The sequence below is a fragment of the Salvelinus fontinalis genome, chromosome 26 (genome assembly GCF_029448725.1).
Source record: "Salvelinus fontinalis isolate EN_2023a chromosome 26, ASM2944872v1, whole genome shotgun sequence".
NCBI classification, from domain to species: Eukaryota; Metazoa; Chordata; class Actinopteri; order Salmoniformes; family Salmonidae; genus Salvelinus; species Salvelinus fontinalis.
Genome location: NC_074690.1, coordinates 5104588 through 5129874, shown reverse-complemented (window position 1 = coordinate 5129874; position 25287 = coordinate 5104588). Strand labels below are relative to the sequence as shown.

The 25287-nt window shown below is 47.7% G+C and overlaps 1 protein-coding gene across 2 annotated transcripts in view; it reads right to left on the bottom strand.

The window, feature by feature from the left end:
• The window catches only part of LOC129823576 (ZZ-type zinc finger-containing protein 3-like), an 84629-nt gene that overhangs the window by 44393 nt on the left and 14949 nt on the right, over positions 1 to 25287 (bottom strand). Inside the window, exons 2-4 of one of the 2 annotated variants that reach the window (XM_055882416.1) lie at positions 6329 to 8568; positions 5148 to 5935; positions 2466 to 2604 (exon numbers count right to left, since the gene is read on the bottom strand). In XM_055882416.1, coding sequence (XP_055738391.1) covers positions 2466 to 2604; positions 5148 to 5935; positions 6329 to 8503 — 3102 coding nt within the window. In that variant the 5' untranslated portion in view covers positions 8504 to 8568. Of the gene's footprint in view, positions 1 to 2465; positions 2605 to 5147; positions 8569 to 25287 lie in introns of both variants that reach the window. The other variant, XM_055882415.1, reaches the window with a different exon arrangement.

Genomic DNA, 25287 nt, shown 5'->3' with positions numbered 1-25287 from the left:
TACCCGTCATAACCGCATCATATACCCGTCATAACCACATTATATACCCGTAATAACCGCATTGTCATAATCTCATTATATACCTGTTATATGTATTATATACCTGCTATAACCATATTATATACCCGTTATATGTATTATATACCCGTTATAACCATATTATATACCCATTATATGTATTATATACCCGTTATAACCATATTATATACCTGTTATATGTATTATATACCCGGTATAACCATATTATATACCTGTTATATGTATTATATACCAGTTATAACCATATTATATACCCGTTATATGTATTATATACCCGTTATAACCATATTATATACCCGTTATATGTATTATATACCCGTTATAACCATATTATAAACCCGTTATATGTATTATATACCCGTTATAACCATATTATATACCCGTTATAACCATATTATATACCTGTTATATGTATTATATAACCGTTATAACCATATTATATACCTGTTATTTGTATTATATACCCGTTATAACCATATTATATACCTGTTATATGTATTATATACCTGTTATATGTATTATATACCCGTTATAACCATATTATAAACCCGTTATATGTATTATATACCCGTTATAACCATATTATATACCCGTTATAACCATATTATATACCCGTTATATGTATTATATACCTGTTATATGTATTATATACCCGTTATAACCATATCATATACCTGTTATATGTATTATATACCTGTTATATGTATTATATACCCGTTATAACCATATTATATACCTGTTATAACCATATTTTATACCTGTTACATGTATTATATACCTGTTATATGTATTATATACCCGTTATAACCATATCATATACCTGTTATATGTATTATATACCCGTTATAACCATATTATATACCTGTTATATGTATTATATACCTGTTATAACCATATTATATACCCGTTATAACCATATTATATACCTGTTATATGTATTATATACCCGTTATAACCATATTATATACCTGTTATATGTATTATATACCCGTTATAACCATATTATATACCTGTTATATGTATTATATACTCGTTATAACCATATTATATACCCGTTATATGTATTATATACCCGTTATAACCATATTATAAACCCGTTATATGTATTATATACCCGTTATAACCATATTATATACCTGTTATATGTATTATATACCCGTTATAATCATTTTATATGTATTATATACATGCTATAACCGCATTATATACCTGTTATATTTATTATATACCTGTTATATGTATTATTTACCCGTTATAACCATATTATATACCTGTTATATGTATTATATACCCGTTATAACCATATTATATACCTGTTATATGTATTATATACCCGTTATAATCATTTTATATGTATTATATACATGCTATAACCGCATTATATACCTGTTATATTTATTATATACCTGTTATATGTATTATTTACCCGTTATAACCATATTATATACCCGTTATATGTATTATATACCTGTTATATGTATTATATACCCGTTATAAACATATTATATACCTGTTATATGTATTATATACCGGTTATAACCATATTATATACCTGTTATATGTATTATATACCCGTTATAACCATATTATATACCTGTTATATGTATTATATACCCGTTATAACCATATTATATACCTGTTATATGTATTTTATACCCGTTATAACCACATTATATAACAGTTATATGTATTATATACCCGTTATAACCATATTATATACCAGTTATATGTATTATATACCCGTTATAACCATATTATATACCAGTTATATGTATTATATACCCGTTATAACCATATTATATACCTGTTATATGTATTATATACCTGTTATATGTATTATATACCCGTTATAACCATATTATATACCCGTTATATGTATTATATACCCGTTATAACCATATTATATAACTGTTATATGTATTATATACCCGTTATAACCATATTATATAACTGTTATATGTATTATATACCCGTTATAACCATATTATATACCTGTTATATGTATTATATACCCGTTATAATCATATTATATAACTTATATGTATTATATACCCGTTATAACCATATTATATAACTGTTATATGTATTATATACCCGTTATAACCATATTATATACCTGTTATATGTATTATATACCCGTTATAATCATATTATATAACTGTTATATGTATTATATACCCGTTATAACCATATTATATACCTGTTACATGTATTATATACCCGTTATAACCATATTATATACCTGTTATATGTATTATATACCTGTTATAATTGTTATTATACAGTACCTGTTTCTGCAGGTGAGGGTTACTAGTATTATTACTACAGCGCTCATACAGTATACTACCTGATTCTGCAGGGTTAGAGTTATAATGCTACATATACCTGTTATAACAGGCTGTAACCTATGGTGTAAAGTACAGTACCTGTTTCTGCAGCTGCTCCACAAAGCTGACGGGGTCTCGGAGAGCTTCTCTCTGCTGTCTGGCCAGACGCTCCAGGTCCAGTATACTCTGAGTTCTCTGGGCCTCCAACACACCTACAGTATGGAGTAACCTCTGGTAACTGGTGGAAGTGGTGGAAGGGGGGGAGAGAGGACAACATGCATCAGGGAACTTCCAGCACCTGGACAATACATTATTAACTCAGGGTAGGTCCCAATTGGTACCCCTGGTCAAAAGTAGTGCACTATATCATCGGGAATAGGGTGCCATTTAGGAGGGATCCACACTGTGGGAGAAACAGACAGCAGCAGGTATGTAAACAGGAAACAGATCAGAGGTAGGCTGTGTCTGTCCCCTAAAAACAGGAAACACTCCCTCCCGCCTCTCTCACTCCCACTCCCTCCTCCACTCCCTCTTCCTCCCATTCTCTCCTCCTCTCTCCCTCCTCCTCCTCTCTCCCACTCCCTCCCACTCCTCTCTCCCACTCCCTCCTCCTCCTCTCTCCCACTCCCTCCTCCTCCTCTCTCCCACTCCCTCCTCCTCTCCCACTCCCTCCTCCTCCTCTCTCCCACACCTCCTCCTCCTCCTCTCTCCCTCCTCCTCCTCCTCTCTCCCTACTCCTCCTCTCTCCCACACCTCCTCCTCCTCCTCTCTCCCTCCTCCTCCTCTCTCCCTACTCCTCTCTCCCATTCCCTCCTCCTCCTCTCTCTCACTCCCTCCTCCTCCTCTCTGAGCCCTCCTCCTCCTCTCTCCCACTCCCTCCTCCTCCTCTCTGAGCGCTCCTCCTCCTCTCCCACTCCCTCCTCCTCCTCTCTCCCACTCCCTCCTCCTCCTCCTCCTCTCTGAGCGCTCCTCCTCCTCTCCCACTCCCTCCTCCTCCTCTCTCCCACACCACCTCCTCTCTCCTCTCTCCCACTCCCTCCTCCCCCTCTCTCCCACTCCCTCCTCCCTCACACTCCCTCCTCCTCTTCTCTCACACTCTGAGGGCAAAAGGGGGTGGGAAGGGGGTGGGGACCTAATGTTTTGTACACTCAGTTTGTGTGTGTATGTAATGTATATATATATATATATATATATATATATATATATATATATATATATATATATATATATATATATACACACAGTTGTGGCCACAAAGTCTGCTGCCTCAGTTTGTATAATGTCAATTTGCATATACTCCAGAATGTTATGAAGAGTGATCAGATGAATTGCAATTTATTGCAGTCCCTCTTTGCCATGCAAATGAACTGAATCCCCCAAAAATATTTCCACTGCATTTCAGCCCTGCCACAAAAGGACCAGCTGACATCATGTCAGTGATTCTCTCGTTAACACAGGTGTGAGTGTTGACGAGAACAAGGCTGGAGATCACTCTGTCATGCTGATTGAGTTTGAATAACAGACTGGAAGCTTCAAAAGGAGGGTGGTGTTTGGAATCATTGATCTTCCTCTGTCAACCATGGTACCTGCAAGGAAACACGTGCGGTCATCATTGCTTTGCACAAAAAGGGCTTCACAGGCAAGGATATTGATGCCAGTAAGATTGCACCTAAATCAACCATTTATCGGATCATCAAGAACTTCAAGGAGAGCGGTTCAATTGTTGTGAAGAAGGCTTCAGGGCGCCCAAGAAAGTCCAGCAAGCGCCAGGACCGTCTCCTAAAGTTGATTCAGCTGCGGGATCGGGGCACCACCAGTACAGAGCTTGCTCAGGAATGGCAGCAGACAGGAGTGCATCTGTATGCACAGTGAGGCGAAGAAGGATGGCAGTGAGGCGAAGAAGGATGGCCTGGTGTCAAGAAGGGCAGCGAAGAAGCCACTCCTCTCCAGAAAAAAACATCAGGGACAGACTGATATTCTGCAAAAGGTACAGCGATTGGACTGCTGAGGACTGGGGTAAAGTCCTTTTCTCTGATGAATCCCCTTTCCGATTGTTTGTGGCATCTGGAAAAAAGCTTGTCCGGAGAAGACAAGGTGAGCGTTACCATCAGTCCTGTGTCATGCCAACAGTAAAGCATCCTGAGACCATTCATGTGTGGGGTTGCTTCTCAGCCATGACTAAAGAATGGTACCAACACATCCTCCGAGAGCAACTTCTCCCAACCATCCAGGAACAGTTTGGTGACGAACAATGCCTTTTCCAGCATGATGGAGCACCTTGCCATAAGGCAAAAGTGATAACTAAGTGGCTCGGGGAACAAAACATCGACATCCGGTCCATGGCCAGGAAACTCCCCAGACCTTAATCCCATTGAGAACTTGTGGTCAATCCTCAAGAGGCCGGTGGACAAACAAAAACCCACAAATTCTGACAAAGTCCAAGCATTGATTATGCAAGAATGGGCTGCCATCAGTCAGGATGTGGCCCAGAAGTTAATTGACAGCATGCCAGGGCGGATTGCAGAGGTCTTGAAAATGAAGGGTCAACACTGCAAATATTGACTCTTTGCATCAACTTCATGTAATTGTCAATAAAAGCCTTTGACACTTATGAAATGATTGTAATTATACTTCAGTATTCCGTAGTAACATCTGACTATCTGACTAAATATCTAAAGACACTGAAGCAGCAAACTTTGTGGAAATTAATATTTGTGTCATTCTCAAAACGTTTGGCCATGACTGTATATATATATAATCCCATAAACTCCCACTACGTACTCTTTGTTATGTTTAAGGGTCAGGTGGTCTGACTCAAAGTAATACACGTCTGGGTCCTCCTCCTCATCCTCCTGTTGACTTCCTCCTCCTGGCACCTCCTTACTGTCTAGACCTCCCCTGGTCTCACAGAGCTCCCCATGGCCCCTATTGTCCCACCCTACCCTGTCCCTTCTGGCCCCACCGTTCCCCTGCTCCATGGGGACAGACGGAGGAGACAGGAGAGACCACTCCCTGGACTGGATACTGGAGCCTGCGGAGAGGGTAGGAGTAGCGACCAGCTCTCTCTCCTCCTCCACCCCGTCCTTCAGCGGGTTCCTGGGAGAGGAGCAGGGGGCCACGGCCTTGCCTCCGCCGAAAGCCGCCCTACGGGGCAAAGTCCTCAGGGTGTACCTGTGTTCGTGGGGCTCTGTGAAGGAGGGGGGCGAGGTGCCGGAGATAGAGGGGGTGCAGGGTGGGTCTGAGGGTGTTGGGGGAGCTAGCAGTGGCATGGTGGAGTTATTGTTGTTGTTTACGTTGTTGATGTTGTTTACGTTTCTGATGTTGTTGTTGATGATGATGCTGGTGGCAACAGTGTTCTGCACCACCAGCGGCGTGAACGACCATCCGTTAATTCCCCCGCCGCAACTCTCCTCCTCCTCCTCCTCGGTTGCTGTCACCACCTCCTCCCGACACACTGAGTCCCCCACTACATCCACCTCCTCCTCTCTGACAGACAGGTGGGGAGTAGAGGAGTCCTCCTCAAAGGAGGCCAAAAGAGGAGCAGGACCCTCCCCTGAGTCTTTACCCTCCTCCTCCTGCCCAGGGTCAGAGTCTTTACCTTCCTCCTCCTGCCCAGTATCAGAGTCTTTACCTTCCTTCTCCTGCTCAGGATCAGATTCTTTACCCTCCTCCTCCTGCCCAGGATCAGATTCTTTACCTTCCTCCTCCTGCCCAGGATCAGAGTTTTTACACTCTTCCTCCTGCCCAGGATCAGAGTCTTTACCTTCCTCCTCCTGCCCAGGATCAGAGTCTTTACCTTCCTCCTGCCCAGGATCAGAGTCTTTACCTTCCTCCTGCCCAGGATCAGAATCTTTACACCCCTCCTCCTGCCCAGGATCAGAGTCTTTACACCCCTCCTCCTGCCCAGGATCAGAGTCTTTACACCCCTTCTCCTGCCCAGGATCAGAGCCTTTACACTCTACCTCCTGCCCAGGATCAGAGTCTTTACACCCTTCCTCCTGCCCAGGATCAGAGTCTTTACACTCTACCTCCTGCCCAGGATCAGAGTCTTTACCTTCCTCCTCCTGCCCAGGATCAGAGTCTTTACCTTCCTCCTGCCCAGGATCAGAGTCTTTACACCCTTCCTCCTGCCCAGGATCAGAGTCTTTACACTCTACCTCCTGCCCAGGATCAGAGTCTTTACACCCTTCCTCCTCCTGCCCAGGATCAGAGTCTTTACCTTCCTCCTGCCCAGGATCAGAGCCTTTACACTCTACCTCCTGCCCAGGATCAGAGTCTTTACACCCTTCCTCCTGCCCAGGATCAGAGTCTTTACACCCTTCCTCCTGCCCAGGATCAGAGTCTTTACCTTCCTCCTGCCCAGGATCAGAGTCTTTACACCCTTCCTCCTGCCCAGGATCAGAGTCTTTACCTTCCTCCTGCCCAGGATCAGAGTCTTTACCTTCCTCCTCCTGCCCAGGATCAGAGTCTTTACCCCCTTCCTCCTGCCCAGGATCAGAGTCTTTACCCTCCTCCTGCCCAGGATCAGAGCCTTTACACTCTACCTCCTGCCCAGGATCAGAGTCTTTACCTTCCTCCTGCCCAGGATCAGAGTCTTTACCTTCCTCCTGCCCAGGATCAGAGTCTTTACACCCTTCCTCCTGCCCAGGATCAGAGTCTTTACCTTCCTCCTGACCAGGATCAGAGTCTTTACCTTCCTCCTGACCAGGATCAGAGTCTTTACCCTCCTCCTCCTGCCCAGGATCAGAGTCTTTACCTTCCTCCTGCCCAGGATCAGAGTCTTTACACCCTTCCTCCTGCCCAGGATCAGAGTCTTTACCTTCCTCCTGACCAGGATCAGAGTCTTTACCTTCCTCCTGACCAGGATCAAAGTATTTACCCTCCTCCTCCTGCCCAGGATCAGAGTCTTTACCCTCCTCCTCCTGCCCAGGATCAGAGTCTTTACCCTCCTCCTGCCCAGGATCAGAGTCTTTACACTCTACCTCCTGCCCAGGATCAGAGTCTTTACCTTCCTCCTCCTGCCCAGGATCAGAGTCTTTACCTTCCTCCTGCCCAGGATCAGAGTCTTTACACCCTTCCTCCTGCCCAGGATCAGAGTCTTTACACCCTTCCTCCTGCCCAGGATCAGAGTCTTTACACCCTTCCTCCTGCCCAGGATCAGAGTCTTTACACTCTACCTCCTGCCCAGGATCAGAGTCTTTACACCCTTCCTCCTGCCCAGGATCAGAGTCTTTACCTTCCTCCTCCTGCCCATGATCCGAGTCTTTACCCCCCTCCTCCTGCCCAGGATCAGAGTTTCTACAAGGCACTATGGGGTCTGGGGGCGAGGGGCAGGGCGCCCCCCTCTTGCTGCCGTTCAGCAGTGCTGGACTGGGACCTGGACAGGTGGTGTTGGAGGCAGCGCTGAGACACAGGGAGTTTGTCTGAGCATCAGGGCCACTGCTGGTCTGCCCCAGCCCGGTACTGGACTTATGGGAGTTGGAGTTCAGGGGCTGCTGAGCATGGCCGTCGCTCTCAATATGGCCGCCGACGTCATCCTCCTCTCCTTCCTCCTTGTTGAGGTCAGGTGAAGAAGAGGAAGGGGAGGCTGCGGTGGAGTTTCTTCTGAGCACGTCACCCCCTTCACTGTTCTCCTTGACAGTCGTTAAGGGGGCGCAGGGGGAGGCGGGGATGACGGGCGCAGACGGGAGGTCATCCTTGGATCCATGCGACTCCCCAGAGCGGAAGCACCGTTTGGCCCGTTTGAGGAGCGGCGAAGCATCCCTCCCCACAGCACCCGACGTCTCCTTCCCCCTCCCTTCACAGTTCTCAGCCTTCTCCGAACCCCCAACCCCCTCTCTCTCTGAGCAGGACAGGACCCTCTTCCTGGGGCTTGCACATGTCTCCCCGTCCACTGAGGCGGCCTTGTGGTGGGCTACCTTTCCCTGGTGACCCCCAGGCTTCTCTGAGGCCCCGGCCTGGTCATCCTGTCTCTTCTTAGGAGAGCGTGGGGCCCTGCTGCCGGGGAGGGGTGACCCCTGACCCTCCTCCGGCTGGGCGATACTACGATTCCTGAGGGTTCGGCCACAGAAGTTCTCGTCCAATCCATTGAGCCCGACCGATGACCTTGTGACGCGCGAGGAACGTGACGCGGCCATGCTACGGCGGGCGGCTACTGGCGTCTCATCGTGCTGCTCGCTCCTCTGCTACAGAATGGGGGCACCTGGGAGCATAGAGGAGACAGAGGTCATAAAGCTTCATAAGGTATCCATTAGTCTTTGCATCACTCATCTAGGGGCTTAAGTCCTAAAGGAAATTTACTTGAAAAGGGAATAAATATTTTGTAAGAAAAACATGTTTTTATATCAACATAGAGGATAATGCATAACTACACCAGGTTCAGCGTTGGGAGATGCTATACTGACAGAGGGTGAATAAGGGTCAGCGTTGGGAGATGCTATACTGACAGAGGGTGAATAAGGGTCAGCGATGGGAGATGCTATACTGACAGAGGGTGAATAAGGGTCAGCGTTGGGAGATGTTATACTGACAGACTGACAGAGGGTGAATAAGGGTCAGTGTTGGGAGATGCTATACTGACAGAGGGTGAATAAGGGTCAGTGTTGAGAGATGCTATACTGACAGACTGACAGAGGGTGAATAAGGGTCAGCGTTGGGAGATGTTATACTGACAGACTGACAGAGGGTGAATAAGGGTCAGCGATGGGAGATGCTATACTGACAGAGGGTGAATAAGGGTCAGTGTTGGGAGATGCTATACTGACAGAGGGTGAATAAGGGTCAGCGTTGGGAGATGCTATACTGACAGAGGGTGAATAAGGGTCAGCGTTGGGAGATGCTATACTGACAGACTGACAGAGGGTGAATAAGGGTCAGCGATGAGAGATGCTATACTGACAGAGGGTGAATAAGGGTCAGCGATGGGAGATGCTATACTGACAGAGGGTGAATAAGGGTCAGCGATGGGAGATGCTATACTGACAGAGGGTGAATAAGGGTCAGCGTTGAGAGATGCTATACTGACAGAGGGTGAATAAGGGTCAGCGTTGGGAGATGCTATACTGACAGACTGACAGAGGGTGAATAAGGGTCAGCGTTGGGAGATGCTATACTGACAGAGGGTGAATAAGGGTCAGCGATGGGAGATGCTATACTGACAGAGGGTGAATAAGGGTCAGCGTTGGGAGATAATATACTGACAGAGGGTGAATAAGGGTCAGCGATGGGAGATGCTATACTGACAGAGGGTGAATAAGGGTCAGCGTTGAGAGATGCTATACTGACAGAGGGTGAATAAGGGTCAGCGTTGGGAGATGCTATACTGACAGACTGACAGAGGGTGAATAAGGGTCAGCGTTGGGAGATGCTATACTGACAGAGGGTGAATAAGGGTCAGCGATGGGAGATGCTATACTGACAGACTGACAGAGGGTGAATAAGGGTCAGCGATGGGAGATGCTATACTGACAGAGTGTGAATAAGGGTCAGCGTTGGGAGATGCTATACTGACAGAGGGTGAATAAGGGTCAGCGATGGGAGATGCTATACTGACAGAGGGTGAATAAGAGTCAGTGTTGAGAGATGCTATACTGACAGAGGGTGAATAAGGGTCAGCGTTGGGAGATGCTATACTGACAGACTGACAGAGGGTGAATAAGGGTCAGCGATGGGAGATGCTATACTGACAGAGGGTGAATAAGGGTCAGCGATGGGAGATGCTATACTGACAGAGGGTGAATAAGGGTCAGCGTTGGGAGATGCTATACTGACAGACTGACAGAGGGTGAATAAGGGTCAGCGATGGGAGATGCTATACTGACAGAGGGTGAATAAGGGTCAGCGATGGGAGATGCTATACTGACAGAGGGTGAATAAGGGTCAGCGTTGGGAGATGCTATACTGACAGAGGGTGAATAAGGGTCAGTGTTGGGAGATGCTATACTGACAGAGGGTGAATAAGAGTCAGCGTTGGGAGATGCTATACTGACAGAGGGTGAATAAGGGTCAGCGATGGGAGATACTATACTGACAGAGGGTGAATAAGGGTCAGCGATGGGAGATGCTATACTGACAGAGGGTGAATAAGGGTCAGCGATGAGAGATGCTATACTGACAGAGGGTGAATAAGGGTCAGTGATGGGAGATGCTATACTGACAGACTGACAGAGGGTGAATAAGGGTCAGCGATGGGAGATGCTATACTGACAGAGGGTGAATAAGGGTCAGTGTTGGGAGATGCTATACTGACAGAGGGTGAATAAGGGTCAGCGTTGGGAGATACTATACTGACAGAGGGTGAATAAGGGTCAGCGATGGGAGATGCTATAGTGACAGACTGACAGAGGGTGAATAAGGGTCAGCGTTGGGAGATGCTATACTGACAGAGGGTGAATAAGGGTCAGCGATGGGAGATGCTATAGTGACAGACTGACAGAGGGTGAATAAGGGTCAGCGTTGGGAGATGCTATACTGACAGACTGACAGAGGGTGAATAAGGGTCAGCGTTGGGAGATGCTATACTGACAGACTGACAGAGGGTGAATAAGGGTCAGCGATGAGAGATGCTATACTGACAGAGGGTGAATAAGGGTCAGTGATGGGAGATGCTATACTGACAGAGGGTGAATAAGGGTCAGTGATGGGAGATGCTATACTGACAGACTGACAGAGGGTGAATAAGGGTCAGCGATGAGAGATGCTATACTGACAGAGGGTGAACAAGGGTCAGCGTTGGGAGATGCTATACTGACAGACTGACAGAGGGTGAATAAGGGTCAGCGATGGGAGATGCTATACTGACAGAGGGTGAATAAGGGTCAGCGATGGGAGATGCTATACTGACAGAGGGTGAATAAGGGTCAGTGATGGGAGATGCTATACTGACAGACTGACAGAGGGTGAATAAGGGTCAGCGATGGGAGATGTTATACTGACAGACTGACAGAGGGTGAATAAGGGTCAGCGATGGGAGATGTTATACTGACAGAGGGTGAATAAGGGTCAGTGATGGGAGATGCTATACTGACAGACTGACAGAGGGTGAATAAGGGTCAGCGTTGAGAGATGCTATACTGACAGAGGGTGAATAAGAGTCAGTGTTGAGAGATGCTATACTGACAGAGGGTGAATAAGGGTCAGCGTTGAGAGATGCTATACTGACAGAGGGTGAATAAGGGTCAGCGATGGGAGATGCTATACTGACAGAGGGTGAATAAGGGTCAGGGATGGGAGATGCTATACTGACAGACTGACAGAGGGTGAATAAGGGTCAGCGTTGGGAGATGCTATACTGACAGAGGGTGAATAAGGGTCAGCGATGGGAGATGCTATACTGACAGAGGGTGAATAAGGGTCAGTGTTGGGAGATGCTATACTGACAGAGGGTGAATAAGGGTCAGCGATGGGAGATGCTATACTGACAGAGGGTGAATAAGGGTCAGCGTTGGGAGATGCTATACTGACAGAGGGTGAATAAGGGTCAGCGATGGGAGATGCTATACTGACAGAGGGTGAATAAGGGTCAGCGATGGGAGATGCTATACTGACAGAGGGTGAATAAGGGTCAGCGATGGGAGATGCTATACTGACAGAGGGTGAATAAGGGTCAGCGATGGGAGATGCTATACTGACAGAGGGTGAATAAGGGTCAGCGTTGGGAGATGCTATACTGACAGAGGGTGAATAAGGGTCAGCGATGGGAGATGCTATAGTGACAGAGGATGAATAAGGGTCAGCGTTGAGAGATGCTATACTGACAGACTGACAGAGGGTGAATAAGGGTCAGCGATGGGAGATGCTATACTGACAGAGGGTGAATAAGGGTCAGTGTTGGGAGATGCTATACTGACAGAGGGTGAATAAGGGTCAGCGATGGGAGATGCTATACTGACAGACTGACAGAGGGTGAATAAGGGTCAGCGTTGGGAGATGCTATACTGACAGAGGGTGAATAAGGGTCAGCGATGGGAGATGCTATACTGACAGAGGGTGAATAAGGGTCAGCGATGGGAGATGCTATACTGACAGAGGGTGAATAAGGGTCAGCGTTGGGAGATGCTATACTGACAGAGGGTGAATAAGGGTCAGCGATGGGAGATGCTATACTGACAGAGGGTGAATAAGGGTCAGCGTTGGGAGATGCTATACTGACAGAGGGTGAATAAGGGTCAGCGATGGGAGATGCTATACTGACAGAGGGTGAATAAGGGTCAGCGTTGGGAGATGCTATACTGACAGAGGGTGAATAAGGGTCAGCGTTGGGAGATGCTATAGTGACAGAGGGTGAATAAGGGTCAGCGTTGGGAGATGCTATACTGACAGAGGGTGAATAAGGGTCAGCGATGGGAGATGCTATACTGACAGAGGGTGAATAAGGGTCAGCGATGGGAGATGCTATACTGACAGAGGGTGAATAAGGGTCAGCGTTGGGAGATGCTATACTGACAGAGGGTGAATAAGGGTCAGCGTTGGGAGATGCTATACTGACAGAGGGTGAATAAGGGTCAGCGTTGGGAGATGCTATACTGACAGAGGGTGAATAAGGGTCAGCGTTGGGAGATGCTATACTGACAGACTGACAGAAGGTGAATAAGGGTCAGCGATGGGAGATGCTATACTGACAGAGGGTGAATAAGGGTCAGCGATGGGAGATGCTATAGTGACAGAGGGTGAATAAGGGTCAGCGATGGGAGATACTATACTGACAGAGGGTGAATAAGGGTCAGCGATGGGAGATGCTATAGTGACAGAGGGTGAATAAGGGTCAGCGATGGGAGATGCTATACTGACAGAGGGTGAATAAGGGTCAGCGTTGGGAGATGCTATACTGACAGACTGACAGAGGGTGAATAAGGGTCAGCGATGGGAGATGCTATACTGACAGACTGACAGAGGGTGAATAAGGGTCAGCGTTGGGAGATGCTATACTGACAGAGGGTGAATAAGGGTCAGCGTTGGGAGATGCTATAGTGACAGAGGGTGAATAAGGGTCAGCGATGGGAGATGCTATACTGACAGACTGACAGAGGGTGAATAAGGGTCAGCGATGGGAGATGCTATACTGACAGACTGACAGAGGGTGAATAAGGGTCAGCGTTGGGAGATGCTATACTGACAGAGGGTGAATAAGGGTCAGCGTTGGGAGATGCTATACTGACAGACTGACAGAGGGTGAATAAGGGTCAGCGTTGGGAGATGCTATACTGACAGAGGGTGAATAAGGGTCAGCGATGGGAGATGCTATACTGACAGAGGGTGAATAAGGGTCAGCGTTGGGAGATGCTATACTGACAGAGGGTGAATAAGGGTCAGCGATGGGAGATGCTATACTGACAGAGGGTGAATAAGAGTCAGTGTTGAGAGATGCTATACTGACAGAGGGTGAATAAGGGTCAGCGTTGGGAGATGCTATACTGACAGAGGGTGAATAAGGGTCAGCGATGGGAGATGCTATACTGACAGAAGGTGAATAAGGGTCAGTGATGGGAGATGCTATACTGACAGAGGGTGAACAAGGGTCAGCGATGGGAGATGCTATACTGACAGAGGGTGAATAAGGGTCAGCGATGGGAGATGCTATACTGACAGAGGGTGAATAAGGGTCAGCGTTGGGAGATGCTATACTGACAGAGGGTGAATAAGGGTCAGCGTTGGGAGATACTATACTGACAGAGGGTGAATAAGGGTCAGCGATGGGAGATGCTATACTGACAGAGGGTGAATAAGGGTCAGCGATGGGAGATGCTATACTGACAGAGGGTGAATAATGGTCAGCGATGGGAGATACTATACTGACAGAGGGTGAATAAGGGTCAGCGATGGGAGATGCTATACTGACAGAGGGTGAATAAGGGTCAGCGATGGGAGATGCTATACTGACAGAGGGTGAATAAGGGTCAGCGTTGGGAGATGCTATACTGACAGACTGACAGAGGGTGAATAAGGGTCAGCGATGAGAGATGCTATACTGACAGAGGGTGAATAAGAGTCAGTGTTGAGAGATGCTATACTGACAGAGGGTGAATAAGGGTCAGCGATGGGAGATGCTATACTGACAGAGGGTGAATAAGGGTCAGCGATGGGAGATGCTATACTGACAGAGGGTGAATAAGGGTCAGCGTTGGGAGATGCTATACTGACAGACTGACAGAGGGTGAATAAGGGTCAGCGATGGGAGATGCTATACTGACAGAGGGTGAATAAGGGTCAGCGATGGGAAATGCTATAATTCAGAGGGTGAATAAGGGTCAGCGTTGGAGATGCTATACTGACAGAGGGTGAATAAGGGTCAGCGTTGGGAGATGCTATACTGACAGAGGGTGAATAAGGGTCAGCGTTGGGAGATGCTATACTGACAGAGGGTGAATAAGGGTCAGTGTTGGGAGATGCTATACTGACAGACTGACAGAGGGTGAATAAGGGTCAGCGATGGGAGATGCTATACTGACAGAGGGTGAATAAGGGTCAGCGTTGGGAGATGCTATACTGACAGAGGGTGAATAAGGGTCAGCGTTGGGAGATGCTATACTGACAGAGGGTGAATAAGGGTCAGTGTTGGGAGATGCTTTACTGACAGACTGACAGAGGGTGAATAAGGGTCAGCGATGGGAGATGCTATACTGACAGAGGGTGAATAAGGGTCAGCGATGGGAGATGCTATACTGACAGAGGGTGAATAAGGGTCAGCGATGGGAGATGCTATACTGACAGAGGGTGAATAAGGGTCAGCGTTGGGAGATGCTATACTGACAGAGGGTGAATAAGGGTCAGCGATGGGAGATGCTATACTGACAGAGGGTGAATAAGGGTCAGCGATGGGAGATGCTATACTGACAGAGGGTGAATAAGGGTCAGCGATGGGAGATGCTATACTGACAGAGGGTGAATAAGGGTCAGCGATGGGAGATGCTATACTGACAGAGGGTGAATAAGGGTCAGCGTTGGGAGATGCTATACTGACAGACTGACAGAGGGTGAATAAGGTTCAGCGTTGGGAGATGCTATACTGACAGAGGGTGAATAAGGGTCAGCGTTGGGAGATGCTATACTGACAGAGGGTGAATAAGGGTCAGCGATGGGAGATGCTATACTGACAGAGGGTGAATAAGGGTCAGCGTTGGGAGATACTATACTGACAGAGGGTGAATAAGGGTCAGCGTTGAGAGATGCTATACTGACAGAGGGAGAATAAGGGTCAGCGTTGGGAGATGCTATACTGACAGACTGACAGAGGGTGAATAAGGGTCAGCGATGGGAGATGCTATACTGACAGAGGGTGAATAAGGGTCAGCGATGGGAGATGCTATACTGACAGAGGGTGAATAAGGGTCAGTGTTGGGAGATGCTATACTGACAGACTGACAGAGGGTGAATAAGGGTCAGCGATGGGAGATGCTATACTGACAGAGGGTGAATAAGGGTCAGCGATGGGAGATGCTATACTGACAGAGGGTGAATAAGGGTCAGCGTTGGGAGATGCTATACTGACAGAGGGTGAATAAGGGTCAGCGTTGAGAGATGCTATACTGACAGAGGGAGAATAAGGGTCAGCGTTGGGAGATGCTATACTGACAGACTGACAGAGGGTGAATAAGGGTCAGCGATGGGAGATGCTATACTGACAGAGGGTGAATAAGGGTCAGCGATGGGAGATGCTATACTGACAGAGGGTGAATAAGGGTCAGTGTTGGGAGATGCTATACTGACAGACTGACAGAGGGTGAATAAGGGTCAGCGATGGGAGATGCTATACTGACAGAGGGTGAATAAGGGTCAGCGATGGGAGATGCTATACTGACAGAGGGTGAATAAGGGTCAGCGATGGGAGATGCTATACTGACAGAGGGTGAATAAGGGTCAGCGTTGGGAGATGCTATACTGACAGAGGGTGAATAAGGGTCAGCGATGGGAGATGCTATACTGACAGAGGGTGAATAAGGGTCAGCGATGGGAGATGCTATACTGACAGAGGGTGAATAAGGGTCAGCGTTGGGAGATGCTATACTGACAGAGGGTGAATAAGGGTCAGCGATGGGAGATGCTATACTGACAGAGGGTGAATAAGGGTCAGCGTTGGGAGATGCTATACTGACAGACTGACAGAGGGTGAATAAGGGTCAGCGTTGGGAGATGCTATACTGACAGAGGGTGAATAAGGGTCAGCGTTGGGAGATGCTATACTGACAGAGGGTGAATAAGGGTCAGCGATGGGAGATGCTATACTGACAGAGGGTGAATAAGGGTCAGCGTTGGGAGATACTATACTGACAGAGGGTGAATAAGGGTCAGCGTTGAGAGATGCTATACTGACAGAGGGAGAATAAGGGTCAGCGTTGGGAGATGCTATACTGACAGACTGACAGAGGGTGAATAAGGGTCAGCGATGGGAGATGCTATACTGACAGAGGGTGAATAAGGGTCAGCGATGGGAGATGCTATACTGACAGAGGGTGAATAAGGGTCAGTGTTGGGAGATGCTATACTGACAGACTGACAGAGGGTGAATAAGGGTCAGCGATGGGAGATGCTATACTGACAGAGGGTGAATAAGGGTCAGCGATGGGAGATGCTATACTGACAGAGGGTGAATAAGAGTCAGTGTTGAGAGATGCTATACTGACAGAGGGTGAATAAGGGTCAGCGTTGGGAGATGCTATACTGACAGAGGGTGAATAAGGGTCAGCGATGGGAGATGCTATACTGACAGAAGGTGAATAAGGGTCAGTGATGGGAGATGCTATACTGACAGAGGGTGAACAAGGGTCAGCGATGGGAGATGCTATACTGACAGAGGGTGAATAAGGGTCAGCGATGGGAGATGCTATACTGACAGAGGGTGAATAAGGGTCAGCGTTGGGAGATGCTATACTGACAGAGGGTGAATAAGGGTCAGCGTTGGGAAATGCTATAATTCAGAGGGTGAATAAGGGTCAGCGTTGGAGATGCTATACTGACAGAGGGTGAATAAGGGTCAGCGATGGGAAATGCTATAATTCAGAGGGTGAATAAGGGTCAGCGTTGGAGATGCTATACTGACAGAGGGTGAATAAGGGTCAGCGTTGGGAGATGCTATACTGACAGAGGGTGAATAAGGGTCAGCGTTGGGAGATGCTATACTGACAGAGGGTGAATAAGGGTCAGTGTTGGGAGATGCTATACTGACAGACTGACAGAGGGTGAATAAGGGTCAGCGATGGGAGATGCTATACTGACAGAGGGTGAATAAGGGTCAGCGTTGGGAGATGCTATACTGACAGAGGGTGAATAAGGGTCAGCGTTGGGAGATGCTATACTGACAGAGGGTGAATAAGGGTCAGTGTTGGGAGATGCTTTACTGACAGACTGACAGAGGGTGAATAAGGGTCAGCGATGGGAGATGCTATACTGACAGAGGGTGAATAAGGGTCAGCGATGGGAGATGCTATACTGACAGAGGGTGAATAAGGGTCAGCGATGGGAGATGCTATACTGACAGAGGGTGAATAAGGGTCAGCGTTGGGAGATGCTATACTGACAGAGGGTGAATAAGGGTCAGCGATGGGAGATGCTATACTGACAGAGGGTGAATAAGGGTCAGCGATGGGAGATGCTATACTGACAGAGGGTGAATAAGGGTCAGCGATGGGAGATGCTATACTGACAGAGGGTGAATAAGGGTCAGCGATGGGAGATGCTATACTGACAGAGGGTGAATAAGGGTCAGCGTTGGGAGATGCTATACTGACAGACTGACAGAGGGTGAATAAGGGTCAGCGTTGGGAGATGCTATACTGACAGAGGGTGAATAAGGGTCAGCGTTGGGAGATGCTATACTGACAGAGGGTGAATAAGGGTCAGCGATGGGAGATGCTATACTGACAGAGGGTGAATAAGGGTCAGCGTTGGGAGATACTATACTGACAGAGGGTGAATAAGGGTCAGCGTTGAGAGATGCTATACTGACAGAGGGAGAATAAGGGTCAGCGTTGGGAGATGCTATACTGACAGACTGACAGAGGGTGAATAAGGGTCAGCGATGGGAGATGCTATACTGACAGAGGGTGAATAAGGGTCAGCGATGGGAGATGCTATACTGACAGAGGGTGAATAAGGGTCAGTGTTGGGAGATGCTATACTGACAGACTGACAGAGGGTGAATAAGGGTCAGCGATGGGAGATGCTATACTGACAGAGGGTGAATAAGGGTCAGCGATGGGAGATGCTATACTGACAGAGGGTGAATAAGGGTCAGCGTTGGGAGATGCTATACTGACAGAGGGTGAATAAGGGTCAGCGTTGAGAGATGCTATACTGACAGAGGGAGAATAAGGGTCAGCGTTGGGAGATGCTATACTGACAGACTGACAGAGGGTGAATAAGGGTCAGCGATGGGAGATGCTATACTGACAGAGGGTGAATAAGGGTCAGCGATGGGAGATGCTATACTGACAGAGGGTGAATAAGGGTCAGTGTTGGGAGATGCTATACTGACAGACTGACAGAGGGTGAATAAGGGTCAGCGATGGGAGATGCTATACTGACAGAGGGTGAATAAGGGTCAGCGATGGGAGATGCTATACTGACAGAGGGTGAATAAGGGTCAGCGATGGGAGATGCTATACTGACAGAGGGTGAATAAGGGTCAGCGTTGGGAGATGCTATACTGACAGAGGGTGAATAAGGGTCAGCGATGGGAGATGCTATACTGACAGAGGGTGAATAAGGGTCAGCGATGGGAGATGCTATACTGACAGAGGGTGAATAAGGGTCAGCGTTGGGAGATGCTATACTGACAGAGGGTGAATAAGGGTCAGCGATGGGAGATGCTATACTGACAGAGGGTGAATAAGGGTCAGCGTTGGGAGATGCTATACTGACAGACTGACAGAGGGTGAATAAGGGTCAGCGTTGGGAGATGCTATACTGACAGAGGGTGAATAAGGGTCAGCGTTGGGAGATGCTATACTGACAGAGGGTGAATAAGGGTCAGCGATGGGAGATGCTATACTGACAGAGGGTGAATAAGGGTCAGCGTTGGGAGATACTATACTGACAGAGGGTGAATAAGGGTCAGCGTTGAGAGATGCTATACTGACAGAGGGAGAATAAGGGTCAGCGTTGGGAGATGCTATACTGACAGACTGACAGAGGGTGAATAAGGGTCAGCGATGGGAGATGCTATACTGACAGAGGGTGAATAAGGGTCAGCGATGGGAGATGCTATACTGACAGAGGGTGAATAAGGGTCAGTGTTGGGAGATGCTATACTGACAGACTGACAGAGGGTGAATAAGGGTCAGCGATGGGAGATGCTATACTGACAGAGGGTGAATAAGGGTCAGCGATGGGAGATGCTATACTGACAGAGGGTGAATAAGAGTCAGTGTTGAGAGATGCTATACTGACAGAGGGTGAATAAGGGTCAGCGTTGGGAGATGCTATACTGACAGAGGGTGAATAAGGGTCAGCGATGGGAGATGCTATACTGACAGAAGGTGAATAAGGGTCAGTGATGGGAGATGCTATACTGACAGAGGGTGAACAAGGGTCAGCGATGGGAGATGCTATACTGACAGAGGGTGAATAAGGGTCAGCGATGGGAGATGCTATACTGACAGAGGGTGAATAAGGGTCAGCGTTGGGAGATGCTATACTGACAGAGGGTGAATAAGGGTCAGCGTTGGGAGATACTATACTGACAGAGGGTGAATAAGGGTCAGCGATGGGAGATGCTATACTGACAGAGGGTGAATAAGGGTCAGCGATGGGAGATGCTATACTGACAGAGGGTGAATAATGGTCAGCGATGGGAGATACTATCCTGACAGAGGGTGAATAAGGGTCAGCGATGGGAGATGCTATACTGACAGAGGGTGAATAAGGGTCAGCGATGGGAGATGCTATACTGACAGAGGGTGAATAAGGGTCAGCGTTGGGAGATGCTATACTGACAGACTGACAGAGGGTGAATAAGGGTCAGCGATGAGAGATGCTATACTGACAGAGGGTGAATAAGAGTCAGTGTTGAGAGATGCTATACTGACAGAGGGTGAATAAGGGTGAGCGATGGGAGATGCTATACTGACAGAGGGTGAATAAGGGTCAGCGATGGGAGATGCTATACTGACAGAGGGTGAATAAGGGTCAGCGTTGGGAGATGCTATACTGACAGACTGACAGAGGGTGAATAAGGGTCAGCGATGGGAGATGCTATACTGACAGAGGGTGAATAAGGGTCAGCGATGGGAGATGCTATACTGACAGAGGGTGAATAAGGGTCAGCGTTGGAGATGCTATACTGACAGAGGGTGAATAAGGGTCAGCGTTGGGAGATGCTATACTGACAGAGGGTGAATAAGGGTCAGCGTTGGGAGATGCTATACTGACAGAGGGTGAATAAGGGTCAGTGTTGGGAGATGCTATACTGACAGACTGACAGAGGGTGAATAAGGGTCAGCGATGGGAGATGCTATACTGACAGAGGGTGAATAAGGGTCAGCGTTGGGAGATGCTATACTGACAGAGGGTGAATAAGGGTCAGCGTTGGGAGATGCTATACTGACAGAGGGTGAATAAGGGTCAGTGTTGGGAGATGCTTTACTGACAGACTGACAGAGGGTGAATAAGGGTCAGCGATGGGAGATGCTATACTGACAGAGGGTGAATAAGGGTCAGCGATGGGAGATGCTATACTGACAGAGGGTGAATAAGGGTCAGCGATGGGAGATGCTATACTGACAGAGGGTGAATAAGGGTCAGCGTTGGGAGATGCTATACTGACAGAGGGTGAATAAGGGTCAGCGATGGGAGATGCTATACTGACAGAGGGTGAATAAGGGTCAGCGATGGGAGATGCTATACTGACAGAGGGTGAATAAGGGTCAGCGTTGGGAGATGCTATACTGACAGAGGGTGAATAAGGGTCAGCGATGGGAGATGCTATACTGACAGAGGGTGAATAAGGGTCAGCGTTGGGAGATGCTATACTGACAGACTGACAGAGGGTGAATAAGGGTCAGCGTTGGGAGATGCTATACTGACAGAGGGTGAATAAGGGTCAGCGTTGGGAGATGCTATACTGACAGAGGGTGAATAAGGGTCAGCGATGGGAGATGCTATACTGACAGAGGGTGAATAAGGGTCAGCGTTGGGAGATACTATACTGACAGAGGGTGAATAAGGGTCAGCGTTGAGAGATGCTATACTGACAGAGGGAGAATAAGGGTCAGCGTTGGGAGATGCTATACTGACAGACTGACAGAGGGTGAATAAGGGTCAGCGATGGGAGATGCTATACTGACAGAGGGTGAATAAGGGTCAGCGATGGGAGATGCTATACTGACAGAGGGTGAATAAGGGTCAGTGTTGGGAGATGCTATACTGACAGACTGACAGAGGGTGAATAAGGGTCAGCGATGGGAGATGCTATACTGACAGAGGGTGAATAAGGGTCAGCGATGGGAGATGCTATACTGACAGAGGGTGAATAAGGGTCAGCGTTGGGAGATGCTATACTGACAGAGGGTGAATAAGGGTCAGCGTTGAGAGATGCTATACTGACAGAGGGAGAATAAGGGTCAGCGTTGGGAGATGCTATACTGACAGACTGACAGAGGGTGAATAAGGGTCAGCGATGGGAGATGCTATACTGACAGAGGGTGAATAAGGGTCAGCGATGGGAGATGCTATACTGACAGAGGGTGAATAAGGGTCAGTGTTGGGAGATGCTATACTGACAGACTGACAGAGGGTGAATAAGGGTCAGCGATGGGAGATGCTATACTGACAGAGGGTGAATAAGGGTCAGCGATGGGAGATGCTATACTGACAGAGGGTGAATAAGGGTCAGCGATGGGAGATGCTATACTGACAGAGGGTGAATAAGGGTCAGCGTTGGGAGATGCTATACTGACAGAGGGTGAATAAGGGTCAGCGATGGGAGATGCTATACTGACAGAGGGTGAATAAGGGTCAGCGATGGGAGATGCTATACTGACAGAGGGTGAATAAGGGTCAGCGTTGGGAGATGCTATACTGACAGAGGGTGAATAAGGGTCAGCGATGGGAGATGCTATACTGACAGAGGGTGAATAAGGGTCAGCGTTGGGAGATGCTATACTGACAGACTGACAGAGGGTGAATAAGGGTCAGCGTTGGGAGATGCTATACTGACAGAGGGTGAATAAGGGTCAGCGTTGGGAGATGCTATACTGACAGAGGGTGAATAAGGGTCAGCGATGGGAGATGCTATACTGACAGAGGGTGAATAAGGGTCAGCGTTGGGAGATACTATACTGACAGAGGGTGAATAAGGGTCAGCGTTGAGAGATGCTATACTGACAGAGGGAGAATAAGGGTCAGCGTTGGGAGATGCTATACTGACAGACTGACAGAGGGTGAATAAGGGTCAGCGATGGGAGATGCTATACTGACAGAGGGTGAATAAGGGTCAGCGATGGGAGATGCTATACTGACAGAGGGTGAATAAGGGTCAGTGTTGGGAGATGCTATACTGACAGACTGACAGAGGGTGAATAAGGGTCAGCGATGGGAGATGCTATACTGACAGAGGGTGAATAAGGGTCAGCGATGGGAGATGCTATACTGACAGAGGGTGAATAAGGGTCAGCGTTGGGAGATGCTATACTGACAGAGGGTGAATAAGGGTCAGCGTTGAGAGATGCTATACTGACAGAGGGAGAATAAGGGTCAGCGTTGGGAGATGCTATACTGACAGACTGACAGAGGGTGAATAAGGGTCAGCGATGGGAGATGCTATACTGACAGAGGGTGAATAAGGGTCAGCGATGGGAGATGCTATACTGACAGAGGGTGAATAAGGGTCAGTGTTGGGAGATGCTATACTGACAGACTGACAGAGGGTGAATAAGGGTCAGCGATGGGAGATGCTATACTGACAGAGGGTGAATAAGGGTCAGCGATGGGAGATGCTATACTGACAGAGGGTGAATAAGGGTCAGCGTTGGGAGATGCTATACTGACAGAGGGTGAATAAGGGTCAGCGATGGGAGATGTTATACTGACAGAGGGTGAATAAGGGTCAGCGATGGGAGATGCTATACTGACAGAGGGTGAATAAGGGTCAGTGTTGGGAGATGCTATACTGACAGACTGACAGAGGGTGAATAAGGGTCAGCGATGGGAGATGCTATACTGACAGAGGGTGAATAAGGGTCAGCGATGGGAGATGCTATACTGACAGAGGGTGAATAAGGGTCAGCGATGGGAGATGCTATACTGACAGAGGGTGAATAAGGGTCAGCGATGGGAGATGCTATACTGACAGACTGACAGAGGGTGAATAAGGGTCAGCGATGGGAGATGCTATACTGACAGAGGGTGAACAAGGGTCAGCGATGGGAGATGCTATACTGACAGACTGACAGAGGGTGAATAAGGGTCAGCGATGGGAGATGCTATACTGACAGAGGGTGAATAAGGGTCAGCGTTGGGAGATGCTATACTGACAGAGGGTGAATAAGGGTCAGCGTTGGGAGATGCTATACTGACAGAGGGTGAATAAGAGTCAGTGTTGAGAGATGCTATACTGACAGACTGACAGAGGGTGAATAAGGGTCAGCGATGGGAGATGCTATACTGACAGAGGGTGAATAAGGGTCAGCGATGGGAGATGCTATACTGACAGAGGGTGAATAAGGGTCAGCGTTGGGAGATGCTATACTGACAGAGGGTGAATAAGGGTCAGCGATGGGAGATGTTATACTGACAGAGGGTGAATAAGGGTCAGCGTTGGGAGATGCTATACTGACAAACTGACAGAGGGTGAATAAGGGTCAGCGATGGGAGATGCTATACTGACAGAGGGTGAATAAGGGTCAGCGTTGGGAGATGCTATACTGACAGACTGACAGAGGGTGAATAAGGGTCAGCGATGAGAGATGCTATACTGACAGAGGGTGAATAAGGGTCAGCGATGGGAGATGCTATAGTGACAGAGGGTGAATAAGGGTCAGCGATGGGAGATGCTATAGTGACAGAGGGTGAATAAGGGTCAGCGTTGGGAGATGCTATACTGACAGAGGGTGAATAAGGGTCAGCGATGGGAGATGCTATAGTGACAGAGGGTGAATAAGGGTCAGCGATGGGAGATGCTATAGTGACAGAGGGTGAATAAGGGTCAGCGATGGGAGATGCTATAGTGACAGAGGGTGAATAAGGGTCAGTGTTGAGAGATGCTATACTGACAGAGGGTGAATAAGGGTCAGCGATGGGAGATGCTATACTGACAGACTGACAGAGGGTGAATAAGGGTCAGCGATGGGAGATGCTATACTGACAGAGGGTGAATAAGGTAAGAGAATCAGAGATGCTACAGTTGAAGTCGAAAGTTTACGTACACTTAGGTTGGAGTCATTAAAACTCGTTTTTCAAACCACTCCACAAATTTCTTGTTAAAAAACTATAGTTTTGGCAAGTCGGTTAGGACATCTACTTTGTGCATGACACAAGTAATTTTTCCAACAATTGTTTACAGACAGATTATTTCACTTAATCACAATTCCAGTGAATCAGAAGTTTACATCCACTAAGTTGACTGTGCATTTAAACAGCTTGGAAAATTCCAGAGAATGATGTCATGGCTTTAGAAGATTCTGATAGGCTAATTGACATCATTTGTGTCAATTGGAGGTGTACCTGTGGATGTATTTCAAGGCCTACCTTCAAACTCAGTGCCTCTTTGCTTGAAATCATGGGAAAATCAATAGAAATCCGCCAAGACCTCAGAAAAAAATTGTCTGGTTCATCCTTGGGAGCAAATTCCAAACGCCTGAAGGTACCACGTTCATCTGTACAAACAATAGTACCCGAGTATAAACATCATGGGACCACGCAGCCGTCATACCGCGTACTTTGGTGCGAAAAGTGCGAAAAGTGCAAATCAATCCCAGAACAGCAGCAAAGG